Here is a 13,537-nt window from a genome sequence, read left to right on the forward strand (position 1 = left end):
ATTTCTAAAAAATAAATAAATAAAAGAAGTACAGCCAGAACGCTCCTTCAGAAGTGAGGATGGTGGGATTTCATCCTACATATTTTGAGAATATTCTCAGGAGGGGCAATCCCAGGAGAAGGACATCATGCACGGTAAAGTAGAGAATTAGCAAAAAAAGAGGAAGCCCCTCAGCAAGACAGATTGACATAGTGGCTGCAACAATGGACTCAAACATACTTACTATTATGAGCATGGCACAGGGCTGAGCAGTGTTTCATTCTGTTATACATAGGGTAACTATGAGTTGAAGCCAACTCGATGGCACCTAACAACAACAGTTTTATTTATCATTTTGTTCAATCATCACCATTATCCATTTCCAAATTGTCCCATCAACTTTAACAGAAGCTCACTATCTGCTAAGCAATGAATCCTCCTTTCTCCCTCCCTCCCACCCCTGGTAATAAGCTTTGGTCTCTATACACTTGCCTATTCTAGAGAGTTTGTACAAGTGGGATCATACAATATCTGTCCTTATGTGATTGACTTATTTCATTAAGTGCAATGTTTTCAAGGTTCATCCTCGTTGCAGCATGTATCAGGACTTCATTTCTCTGTATGGCTGAATAACATTCCATTGTATGTATGTACCACATTTTATCAGTTCACCTGTTGATGGGTCTTTAAGCTGTTTCCACTTTTTGGCTATTGTGAATAGTTCTGCAATGAACATTGGTGTACATGTAAAGAGAAACGTTTTATTTGCACGTATTAAATTATACCCTCAGCTTGTTTCCCAAAGACTTTGAGGTGAGTTACAACAGTAAAATAATCAATCAGGATTAGGGCCAATATCAATAGAAAATTTTAAAACCAAGTTTCAAGGAACTCAAAGGTCATATAGAGTTGAACTACAGGGAGCTAAAAAGAGGCAGAGTTGGGATGCGAACTGACTTAGTTCAATGGACCTCCTGAAAGATCTCCCCAGATGGACTTTGGGCCAGATACCTAACTTCTCTAAGCCTCAGTTTCTTCATCTGGATAATGGACTAATAAATATTATCTATTTCATGAGGATTCAATAAGATGATATTTATAAACCACTGAGTTTTACTGTCTAGAAGAGGATTCATGCTCAATAAATAGTCAATATGAGAGCAGATATGAAGATACCCTCGCATTATGCGATACAAAGCATCTGCCCATGACGACATCTTATTTGATCCTTACACTAGCAGGATGTTGGGCCCAGATCACAGAAAAGGGAGAGCAGAGAAAGAAGGGAATACTTGGGGAAAGCTTCCTGCAGGAGGTGTTACTCTAGTTAGATATTCTTAATGGCAGGTAGAATTTGAGGAGATAGACCTAACGTCCAGATAAGAAAGGAGCTAGCAATTATGGGGACAATAAGAAGACTCTCCCTAACTAGAGAAAGAAGACCAATAGGAAACAAGGGTGTGGAGGAGAGGATAGGGCAGGATCAGCTCGTGGAGCTGCTTGAATTTGATCAGATGGTGAAGGAATGTGGGCCCCATTTGGCAGGAAATGGGGCGTCATTGAAGGATTTTGAGCAGGTTGAGCAGGGGAAGGATGTGACATGTTGAAAGGGATGTTTTCAAAGGTGGAGTCTGTCTGCTGCTGTCTGCTATGTGCGGGCTGGGGTGGGGGGTGGAAGGAGGCAGACACTGACTGACCAGCTGCAGTTGTCCAAGGAAGAGAGAGATGATGAAAGATCAGGCTAAGGCAATGGGAATGGAAAAGATAGGCCAGCCCCAGTTCAAATCAGGAGCACCCGAGAGCAAATGATTTACAATCCACGTACTCCACCTCTAGACTCAAAACTCCATGAGTGCAGGGACCACGCAAGCCTTGTTCATCACTGTACCCTCAAGACCTGGTACAGTGCTTTGCATATAGTAGGGGCTCAGCAAGTGTTTTATTAATGAATGAATGTATACATGCCTCCATGCAGACAGAATACTGTAAAGAAAGATGGCTTGGTCAAGAAGTATAGGGAAAACAAAATAGAGGATTGTCCAAAAATAATCTCTTTAACTGACTTTCTTTCACCATCTCTGAACTTCTGACAATCTGGTGTAGGAAGATAGCCCAGAAGAGAGTCAGAACTGGCTGAGAAAGAAGCCACCTAAAACAGAACACATGTTGGCAATTGCTCTGTAGTAATCAAACCAATCGCACATCAACTGGACAGTTCGCACAGTATATGAACATTACAAAGCAGGTAGTTTATGGATGAAGGCATGAAAGATGGGGGTATTTCCCTTACACAAGAATTCACCAAGGATCCATTTAAAGTAGCAAACCACCTTGCCATTGTACTTAAATTGAGACCAGGATTTTACTTACTAAAATTAGATTTCATCCAAAACAATGTAGCACTGCTTTAGGAGTCTGGAGAACTAGCTCTTGGCCTATGTGAGTCAGCAGAGTGTGGTGGTTAAGAGCACAGGTCCTGGAGTCAGACTATCTGAATTTAAATCCTGGCTACACCACTGCCTAGCTGTGTGACCTTGGGCAAAAGGCTTAGCCTTTCTGAGCTTCAGTTCCTCATCTGTAAAATGTGATAATACAATGTTTGACTCTGCCTCATGAGGCTGTTTGGAGGATTAAATGGAGATAATGCATGCAGTGTGTTCAGCAGTAACTATAAAGTCTCAGTAAGTGGTGTCTGTTACTCTTAATCCTAACTATATGATCTCATTGTTGTTATGTGTGGCACTGAAAGCTAATAACAACAAAAACAATATGACCTTAGGCAAGTCACTCCTTCTGGGACTTGTTGTTGTTATGTGCCGTCCAGTTGACCCGACTCATAGTGACCCCTCCTTGGGTTTCTGAGGCGGTATCACTATCTCTACGGAAGTAAATTGCCCAATCTTCCTTCCGAGGAGTGGCTGGTGGTTCTGAGACTTAGTTTCCTCATTTGTAAGGGGAGCCTAAGGCTTCTTTTATGCATACATTAGGGCTGTGGTCTCTACTACAGGTAAGGAAATCTCCACTCTCCAGGGTCCTCAGTTGAGAATTCTGCCATTCGAAGAACCATTGGGATTCAGAGAAAAGAGAGAAGGCTCAAAAAGACTCCAGACTAACATAGATGCATTGTCCTTGATATACTTTGTAAATGTCTTAATTCGATCACTCAACCCTCACCCTCAAGTTTTAGCCGCCCCCCCCCAAAACTGCCCCACGTCCCTAACCATACTCATCCCGAGTCCTAAAGGAGAGCAAGCCCAAGAGCACTTCTTCCCTCTGGACAGCCTTCTCAGCCAACTCCATCTTTGGAATTAGGACCCCAAACTTCTTCCTTCAGGTTTCTCTTCCCACTCCCACCCCCACTGCAATCCAAGGAATTATAATCTCGTCAACCTCTGGTGCCCTCTGCTGTCTGGCTCCAGACATGCTGGATCCAGTTGGCCTGGTTTAGTCCACTTCCAAGCATGTTTCTCCAGCACTTAGCTGCCACCTGACCTCAGGAATACAATGCAGTCTGATTCTGTCTCCCAAAACATCCATGCTTTCCCCTCGTCTACACAAATGGGCCATCTTTCCTATTTAGACCCGACATACCCAAGTCATAGCTGGTATGGTCCATGTCTTCAGTGAAGAAGGTGGGCTACTGGAACCATCTGTATTCTCTCATCTAAGTCCCCTTCTCAAATACTCCACAATCACTTATTGAGTGTTTACTGTGTGTCCAGCACTGTGCCAATACATTATCTTATTGAATCCTGGGAACAGCCCTGCGAGTAGGTAAAATTATTATTATCCCCATTTTATAGATGAAGAAACAGAGACACAGAGAAGTGAATGCCTTGCCCAAGGTCACAGAGTCAGTGAGTGGCAGAGATGAGACTCAAAAACAGATCTATCTAGCTCCAAAGCCTGTATTCTTAACCACTGGCCCTGGTGTGGAAGACAGTTTGAAAGGGAAGAGTGTGGAAACAGGCAAACCAGTTAGGGGTTGTAGCAATAGTCCAGGGGCAGAAAGAAGAGGAAATTATGATCTTTAGATATATTTAGGAGGTAGATTTGACAAGACATGGTGAGTGATTGAAAACGGAGAGGGAAGGAAGGGTCTGAAATGACTTGGGCAATTGGGTGGATAGGGATTCCAGTCACTGAGATAGGAACATTGGAGATCATTGGACAAGGACCATGTTGGGGTGTGAGAGAAATGAAGACATCCATTTTGGGCATGCTAAGTGTGAGAAGCCTATGAGACATCCACAGAGAGATGATCAGTGGGCAATTGATTATATGAGTCTGTTGTTGTTGTTGTTGTTGTTGGGTGTCATCAAGTTGCTTCTGACTCACAGCGATCCCATGTGACAGAGTAGAACTGCCCCATAAGGTTTTCTTGGCTGTAATCTTTTTTTTTTTTGACTGGTAAAACTCAATTTTATTAAGATTTAAACAGAGAGTTTCTTCAGCACATGTTACACACATGAAGCTGAATAGCTCTGTTGAGACAACCTTGCACTACTTATGCAAATGGACACACCACTGAGTAGCAGCAATGATGCTTCCTTGTGCTCCAGACCTCTGCTACACAGGTGATGTGATAGTTATTTCACATCAGGACCCATATTCTAGATACTTTATTTAGACTCAAGTACTCAGGATGAGCTCCCCTGTAAGAAATAAAACAGCTAGATTCACTAACTTAAAACTATTCATGGACCAAAATTAGTTGTTTCCTGTGACCTAGGAAACTTGAAATTCTCAGAGTTCTCAGAAGTGATTCCAAGTACTGTAGAATTCACAGGCAGAGATGTTTCCCCTACCATGGAGTTGTTGCTGTTGTTAGGCGGTGTTGGTCAATCCGGTGCTGACTCATAGTGACCCTATGTACAATAAAACTGAATACTTGCCATTCCTTTGTCATCTTCACAATTGCTATGTTTGAGCTCTGGGCTGTAATCTCTACAGAAGAACATGGCCAGGTCTTTCTCCTTCAGAGCCACTGAGTGGGTTCGAACAACCAACCTGTCAGTTAGCAGCCAAGCACTTAACCATTGTGCCACCCGAGCTCTGGTGGTGTAGTGCCTAAGGCACTTGACTGCTAACCAGAAGGCTGACGGTTCAAACCCACCAGCCACTCCTCGGAAGGAAGGTTGGGCAACCTACTTCCATAGTAATACTGCCTTGAAAACCCAAGGAGGGGCCTGTATGAGTAGGGTCCAACTCAATGGCAAATAACAACAACAACACAGAGTTCAGGAAATAGGTCTGGGCTGGCATCAACATGTTGTTGTTGTTGTTGTTGTTGTTGTTATGTGCCGTCGAGTCGGCCATGACTCATAGCAACTCCTCCTTGGGTTTCCGAGGCAGTACCACTACGGAAGTAGATTGCCCCATCTTCCTTCCGAGGAGTGGCTGGTGGGTCTGAACCTCCAGCCTTCTGGTTAGCAGTCAAGTGCCTTAGGCACTATGCTACCAGAGCTCCTGGCATCAACATGTAGATGGGTGAAATTTCCTGGGGAGAATGTACCGCATGAGGCCTCAATGCTGTGAGATGGCATGGAGGGACCCTGAGACCATATGAAGGGAGAGAGAGGCCCAGTCACTCCCCATGCCCAGTGTTCCAGATGCAGTCCCCTCCAATTGCAATCATATGAGAGCCCCTGACCAGAACTGCTCATTTTCCCACCACGAAAATCCCAACACAACTCCCACATTTACAATTCAATGACATTGATGACATCCTTCATGCTGTGCCACTATTATCACTGTCCTTTTCCAAATTATTCCACCACCATTAGTATAAACTCAATGCCCCACAAACACAAAGTCCCTCTTTCCCTTTCCCTCCCACCCCTGGTAACCACTAAGAACTAATGTTTGGTTTCTATATATTTGCTTATTTCATATAAGTGAGATCATACAGTATTTGTCCCATTGTGACTAACTTATTTCACTCAGCATGACGTTTTCAGGGTTTATCCATGCATTAGGATTTCTTTTCTCTTTAAGGTTGAGTAATACTTTATTGCATGTACGTGTCACATTGTGTTTATCCATTCATCTGTGGATGGACATTTAGGTGGTTTCCACTTTTCTGGCTATTGTGAAAAGTGCTGCAATGAACGTTGATGGACGTTGGTGCTTGAGTTCCTGCCTTCACTTCTTCTGGGTTGGGACTGCTGAGTCATATGGCCCAGGGTGGGCTTCAGCAGTACTCAGAGCCCCCTTGGATCTCTGCCTTTTCTGTTGCTGTGGGCCATTCCGGCTGATGGTGCTGTCTGCCTGTGCTCTCTCAGACTGCTCTTTGTGTCACTGCTGCGCATCTACCCTCCCTGGGACCACCGCCTGCACTGCCACTTCCACTGCTCCTCTGAGGCTGCCAAGATGCCCTCTGCTGCTCTGGCCTGCTGGCACTCATTTCCCTACTGCTCAGAAAGCAACTCTTGACCTTCTTCTGGGTCCTGCCCTTCCAGAAGGACCCCTAGCACAGCTGCTTGTGTTCCTGGTGCTCCAGGTTGGCATGTCAATTGCTTTGCGTGTATTTCCTCCTTCACATACATGGAATGAGCTGTTTATTGTGACCTGACCTGTGACTCAGGACACCTATTGTCACCTAGAATGAGAGCAGACAAGTTGGGTAGGTGCATTTTGATGGAGGTCAGGCTGGCATTGAGGAGCTATAGTGGCACAGTGGTTAAGTGCTCAGCTGCTAACTGAAAGATCGGTGGTTCAAACCCACTGGCCACTCCACAGGAGAAAGATGTGGCAGTCTGCTTCCATCGAGATGTACAGCCTTGTATACCCTATGGGGCAGCTCTACTCTGTCCTAAGGGGTTGCTGAGTCAGAACCAGTTTGACAGCAATGGGTTTAGGCTAGCATCAGTGCCAGAAAGCGTGGACCCAGGTTGGAAATCAGAGTGACAAGCCTCGGGAAATAGGGGTGGGATCAGGGGGCAAATAAAAAGAGGCCTGAGCAGGAGGGTCCCTGAAGAACTCCTCCAATTCCATAATGTGGCCTTTAGGCTAGCCTTGGGCTAAAAAGTGAACCAAGCAGAGGTTAGCCATCTGTGTAGGCCACAGCAAGGCTCTAGTGACTTGTGAGTCTTCCCAACAACTTTGAGACAAGGACTCTTGGCCATTCACCCTCCACACACTGAATTATTTCTTTCCATTTCAAGGCCTATTGCCAAGTCAGGCTCAAGTCTGCAAACTGATGAGCAAGGACATTGGTTTTGAGATAAGAAGATAAGGGGAAGCTTAGGGTGGAGGTAGGTTAGGCCATCATTGTCACCAAGGCCAGGGCAGGGACTCAGGGAACAGAATCTGAGAGAGGAGTGCTCTGTGGAGCCTTGGTAACAACCTAACGATCATCCCCGGGCAGAGTCCAGAAGCTGCGGAGGAAGGCCTGCCCAGTTTGTTTGTGAGGTTGGCCCTTCAGCCCAGCTGATCTTTGCTATAACATTAACTGCTACTTCAGCAGTATGGAATGCCAGGAGCAGAAGGAACAAGGTACAGATGAGACTGGTTTTAATTGTAGTTATGTATTTGCTCTAACACACACTTACATAACAAACATGTGCCAGGCATGTTCTGAGCGCTTCATGAACATTAACACATTTGACACTCCTATATCCCCTAAGAAGTTAGTACTATTATTACACCCACTTCATAGGTGAGAAAACTGAGGCTCAGAGAGGTTAGTAACGCGGAACAGAGCTGGGTTTGAAACCCAGGTGGTCTGGCTCCCAAACCTCCTAACAGGCTGTTTTTAGTCCTGTTCAGCAAGCCTCCATCAGCACTATCTGCTGGCCCTTTGGGATGGCTAAGACAGTGCACAGAGGACAGCAGAAGGCGTTTTCCTAGCCCCCTGGTCTCTGGGAATAACTCCAGTCCAGCCCTGGAACAGGCTAGGAGAGAGAAGGCACAGAAAAGATAGTGGGTGCATCAGTGGTCAGAGTTCTCATCTTTGTCCCTGGTCTGTCCTCTGTGCCTGTGGCCTTGTGCCCTTTGCTTGTTGTCTTAGTCTAACACTGCTCGAATAGAAATACCACAAGTGGGTGGCTTTAATGAACAGAAGTTTATTTTGTCACAATTTAGGAGGCTACAACTCCAAATTCAGAGCACTGGCTCTAAGGGAATGCTTTCTCTGTCAGTTGTGGAAAAAGGTCCTTCTGCTCATGGGTGATCTTCATTTGTTGTTTTTGTTATGTGCCATCGAGTCAGACCCGACTCATAGTGAACCCTCCTTGAGTTTCCGAGGCAGTATCACTACAGAAGTAGATTGTCCCATCTTCCTTCCGGGGAGTGCTCTTCATATGACTCGGTATCTCTCTACTCCCACCTCCGCTTGCTCACTTATTATTGAATCTCTTTTATATCTCAGAAGAGATTGACTTAAAACACAGCCTATACTGTCTTGTAACCTGCAGGTGTAGGATTATAACACATATCTTAGGAGACAGAATTAAATCCATAGCACTTGTATTCCTGAAGGTGGAGTTCACTAAGCCTCTTTGCTCATTCCTCTCCTTCCTCTTCACAAAGCTGGACAGACCTCCCTCCTCAGGTTTCTGAACTCTGCTGGGAGATGATCTGTATAACCTACAAGCCTCCACACAGTACTCAGTCCTCTGATTGTATCCCCTGGGGTCCCTGCTTTGGCCCTGGTAGCAATGATGGCATCACCTGCCTTCGCCCTCAGCTCCTCCCTTATCTTCTTATCTCAAAACCAATGTCTTCATCAGGGAAGGGTATGAAGGCCCCTGTACTGGCTTGAATAGTGTCTGCCCCAAAATTTATGTTCACCCAGAACCTCAGAATGTGATCTTATTTGGAAAAAGGGTCTTTAAAGATATAATTAAGATGAGGTCATACAAGATTATCCAATGACTGCTGTCTTTATAGAAACGTCGTGTGATGAGACACACATACACAGAGGGAAGAAGGCCATGTGGAATGTGAAGACAGAGGCAGAGGAGTGATATAGCTATAAGCCAAGGAATATCAAGGATTGCTGGTAGCCACCAAAGGCTGGAAGAGGCAAGGAAGGATCCTTCCCCAGAGCCTAAAGAAGGAACATGGCCCTTCCAACACCTTAATTTTGGACTTCTTTTTTTTTAGTGGTTTGCCCTCCCTTTTCCACCCACCTCTGGTAACCATCCAAAAATAGTTCTTTTTTTGTGAAACTCTTTTCTTGACTTTTTACAATGGTGGTCTCATACAATATTTGTCCTTTTGTGATTAACTAACTTCACTCAGCATAATGGGCTCTAGGTTCATCCATGTTATGAGATGTTTCACAGGTCCATCATTGTTCTTTAATGTTGCGTAGTATTCCATTGTGTATGTACCATGTTGTTGTTGTTATGTGCCATCGAGTCGGCCCTGACTCATAGCGACCCCTCCTTGGGTTGCCGAATCAGTATCACTACGGAAGTAGATTGCCCAACCTTCCTTCTGAGGAGTGGCTGGTGGGTTTGAACCGCCAGTCTTCAGGTTAGCAGTGAAGTGCCTTAGGCACTACGCCACCAGAGCTCCTAAAAGCTATGGTAGCAAGGGCATTTCCATAAAACCCATTGTGACCCTGTGGACAGAGTAGAACTCCCCCATAGGGCTTCTGAGGCTGTAAATCTTTACAGAAGCAACCCTCTCTTTCTTCCACGGAGGAGCTGTTTGGTTTGAAAAACTGACCTTTTGGTTACACCTGAGTACTTAACTACTGCACCACCAGAACTCCAGTTAACCAAATTTGTCTTCTGGGACGCCTAAACTCCCCTTTCTGGAACTTCTTCCCTCTTCAGTGACATCCCTTGATCCTTCCAAATAAGGGCAACTTTGGGCCATCATTTTCTCTCAGGTGTGAACAGCTGATGACAGCTTGGGCTTCCCAGGGTCTAGAATGTGCAACTGAGCAGGACTCACGGGCTTCCTAGGGAAGGGCAATCTTGCCCACTGCCAGTGGCTGGGAGCACTTTGACAGAGTCGGATCTTCTGAAGGACCTCAGCCCAGCTCAAGGAGTTAACTCTCTAGCTACCACCAAGTTCCCCCAGGGGCCTGAGAGAGGCCCTAAGGACAGAGAGGACACAGGCTTTTCCTGAGACAGGCCAGCCTGGAGGAGAAGGAACAGCAAACATCCATCTTGAGACATAAGCAGGGCTAAAGCCAGAGCCCGGGGTGGGGGAGCTAATGGGAAACAGCTTGCTGGAGGGAGGGGGACAGAATTCAGGAATGGCTGGGGCCTGACTGCTGACTAGGGGGCTGGGACAAGCAGGCTGATTGAGACCAGCTGTTGCTCCTCTGTCTCCGAGATCTTTGGACTCTGCCCTGGGCGGGCTCACACCCTATTCCGGCGAATTAGGAGCCAGCAGAGGAGTTCTGGTGGTGTAGTGCCTAAGATATGTGACTGTTAACCAGGAAGCTGGCGGTTCAAACCCACCAGCCACTCCTCGGAAGGAAGATTGGGCAATCTACTTCCGTAGTGATACTACTGCCTCAGAAACCCAAGGAGGGGTCACTATGAGTCGGACCCGACTTGACGGCAGTTAGTGAATGAAGAGCAGACAGAGACAGCCTGGGGTAGCCTGAGTTTCCTCTGCCTGCCCTGACTCACGGAGGCCTCAGAAACAAAGGACCTAAGCGGGGATACTCCATCTACCAGCTGGACACCTCCTTTGCAGCCAGCCCCCACTCCCTCGCTGCAACTGCCCAGGGAAGATCTGGAGGAAGAGGCCAGGGAAACAGCCCTGCCCACTCTCCCCAGTCCCTCCATCCACCAGTGCCTGCATCTGGAGACTCTATGGCCCGGGCTCGTTGGGGCTGCGGCCCCTGGCTTGTCTTCCTCTGTGGTATGTGCATCTCGGCCTCTTCCTGCATCTCGGCCTCTCCCTCCCACGCTGAGGAGGGCAGGCCCAGTGGTAGAGCAGCTCTGGCCTTTCCCCTCTGGGTTCAGGAAGGGTTGGAGTGAGTGAGGGCTGGGGCCCAGATTGTCTCTTTTCTTCTTGGTTGCCCTCTCTATCTTGAGGAAGAGGCACCCCAGGGCCCTCGTGACTTGGCTCAAATCTAGCTTGGCACTCTCCCAATCCCCCCTACGATGTTCTGTTTGTCCTCTTTGGTCACAAGCAGGTGTCCAGATCAATGTCCCTCACACCTACCCCACCTCCAGCCTTAGGGAGGCCTCCTTCCCTTTGCTCTCTGTCAGCAGGATTCTGCTCATTCATTCAGCACTAAGTTCCTGAGCTCTGGTAGCATAGTGCCTAAGGCACTTGACTGCTCACCAGAAGGCTGACGGTTCAAACCCACCAGCCACTCCTCGGAAGGAAGGTTGGGCAATCCTACTTCCGTAGTGATACTGCCTCCGAAACCCAAGGAGGGGTCCCTATGAGTCGGGGCTGACTCGACGGCACATAACAACAACAACAAGAAGTTCCTGAGCATTACCCTACTATCAGTGCCTCCAGGCCAGAGGGACATGGATTGGCTGTGTCCTGCTTCTTATGTTAGTGTTTTAGTGCCACCACTTTGCCTGAGATCTGTTCTGACAGAGATACATGTTTATTTTCTTAAATGAACAGTAGGGGGTCTTATCTCCCCCCTGGAGTTTATGATACCAAGATGGCCAGGTGTTAAAACCTCAGCCACCTTCCTTCCCTCTGTAACTCAACCCAAAATACATATAGGATCTCCCCAAATTCGTGCCCCCATTACCCTCTGAGGAAATCCCCCATGAAAGGCAGAAGGTGGGGAGGATGGATGGACTATCAGAAACCCTGGACTTTCAGAGCAGGAAGGGACTTTATCTAATCCAACCCTTCATTTTTAGAGGCCTATGGAACTTAGCTCAGTGCCTGGCACACAGTAGGCACTTAGAAAATGTTCACCTGATAAATATTGAGTGACTCTCCTCAGGTCAGGAACCCTGGTGAAGCAGTGGTTACCCACTTGGCTGCTAGCTGAAAGGTCGGTGGTGTGAACCTACCGACTGCTCCACTGAAGAAAGATGTAGCAGTTTGCTTCTGTAAAGATTGATCACAGCCTTCTAAACTCTGAGGGGCATTTCTACCTTGGACTATACGGTTGCTACGAATCGGAATTAACTCAACTGCAATGGGTTTGGATTTTTAGTTTCCTTGGGTCGCACCAAATTTAGGGCAAAGCCCAAACTGGAACCTAGATCTCCAATTCTGTCCCTTCTGTGGCATTACCGTTCCCGGCCCACCTGGCAGAGTGGGAGGATGGAAAGGGCACCCCTCTCTTTTGTACTCAGATGGTCTGGGTTTGAGTCCCTGTTCTACCACTAACTCACGGTGGCAGAGCTTAAGCAAGTTACCAAACCTATCTGGGCCTCAGGTTCCTCTTCCATAGAAGGTGGACAATAATGCCCACCTCATGGTGTTGTTGCAAGTATCAAATGAGATTCTATATAGAAATTGCTGAGTTCAGGGTCTGGCCTATAATTGTTGCTAACTGCCATAGAATCGGGCCCCCAACTCACCGCAACTTCATAAGCAGCAGAGCAAAACGCTGCCTGGTCCCACCCCAAACCCATGGTTGGGTGCAGATCTGACCACTCTGGCCCATCGGGTTTTCACTGGCTGATTTTCAGAAGCAGATCTCCAGTCCTTTCTTCCTAGTCTGTCTTAATCCTGGAAGCTCCACTGTAACCCGTTCAGCATCATAGAAGCACACAGCCTGCACTGACAAACAGGTGTTGGCTAGGTATGAGGTGCATAAAATAAACCCGAGTCTCCTACCTGGAAAGCAAAAAAAAAGAAAAGTTGCCAGGAGTCCTGGATTCCATCGCATCTCTTTAAAGGTTAATCCACTTTTCCCCACAAGGCACTGAGGTCAGACTGGGATGACTTGTTTTATGTATTCAAAATGAGCCTGAAATGATAGGCTAAAATTTGGGTTGTAAGAAATGGTACAGTGGGCGTGGATTTAGTAAAGCCAATATATTTAGTAAAGCCAATATATACAAAACTGGATTTATGAAAGGCTAAAACGAAGGTGGGCTGATGATTTAGCAAGATCCTCTAGAGCATCTCAAAGAAAATTTGATTACAAAAATTTAATTTACACACAGTTTTTCCAGTTCGGTAGACCCTGAAAAGACCCAATTAGATTAGGAGAAAAAAATAGATTTAATGAGCGCTAAAACCCATCCAAAAGTGGCAATCACTAGTCAATGAAACAGGTTTCTTTGATTGTGACCCAGCGTGCCGTCCAATTCAGCCTGATTTCCTATGAAATGTTGATTATTTTTATCCTCAAGTAGAGCTGGGCAGCATGGCCCGTGTTTCAAAGGATGGAGGCTAGGGCAATAGGAGGCCCTGTGAGGGAGGGGGTGGTTGCGCGCCCTCTCTAGGAGCTAGCTGGTCTCCAAGTGACCCTGGATTTTCTTTCTTGTTTCTAGCTTGTGCCTGGGGCCACCCAAGGCCAGCGGCCCTTGGAAGAGAGGATGTGAGAAACTGTTCCACCAGCCCTCCGGTGAGGCCCTGGCTTCACCCCACACAGCAGCCCCGCTGCTCCCAGCATCCTCCCCATCCCCCATTGCTAGCCTCTTCCACTCAG

The 13,537-nt window shown here is 46.8% G+C and overlaps 1 protein-coding gene across 1 annotated transcript in view; it reads left to right on the forward strand.

The window, feature by feature from the left end:
- The first annotated feature begins 10,763 nt into the window (after positions 1-10,763).
- XPNPEP2 (X-prolyl aminopeptidase 2) overlaps positions 10,764-13,537 on the forward strand; it is a 45,488-nt gene continuing 42,714 nt past the window's right edge. Inside the window, exons 1-2 of the mRNA XM_007949765.2 lie at positions 10,764-10,812; positions 13,380-13,453. Of these exons, the coding sequence (XP_007947956.1) occupies positions 10,764-10,812; positions 13,380-13,453 (123 nt within the window). The remainder of the gene's footprint in view (positions 10,813-13,379; positions 13,454-13,537) is intronic.

Source organism: Orycteropus afer, unplaced genomic scaffold (genome assembly GCF_000298275.1).
Source record: "Orycteropus afer afer isolate SDZICR_OR568_19922 unplaced genomic scaffold, OryAfe1.0 scaffold00253, whole genome shotgun sequence".
Taxonomy (NCBI): domain Eukaryota; kingdom Metazoa; phylum Chordata; class Mammalia; order Tubulidentata; family Orycteropodidae; genus Orycteropus; species Orycteropus afer.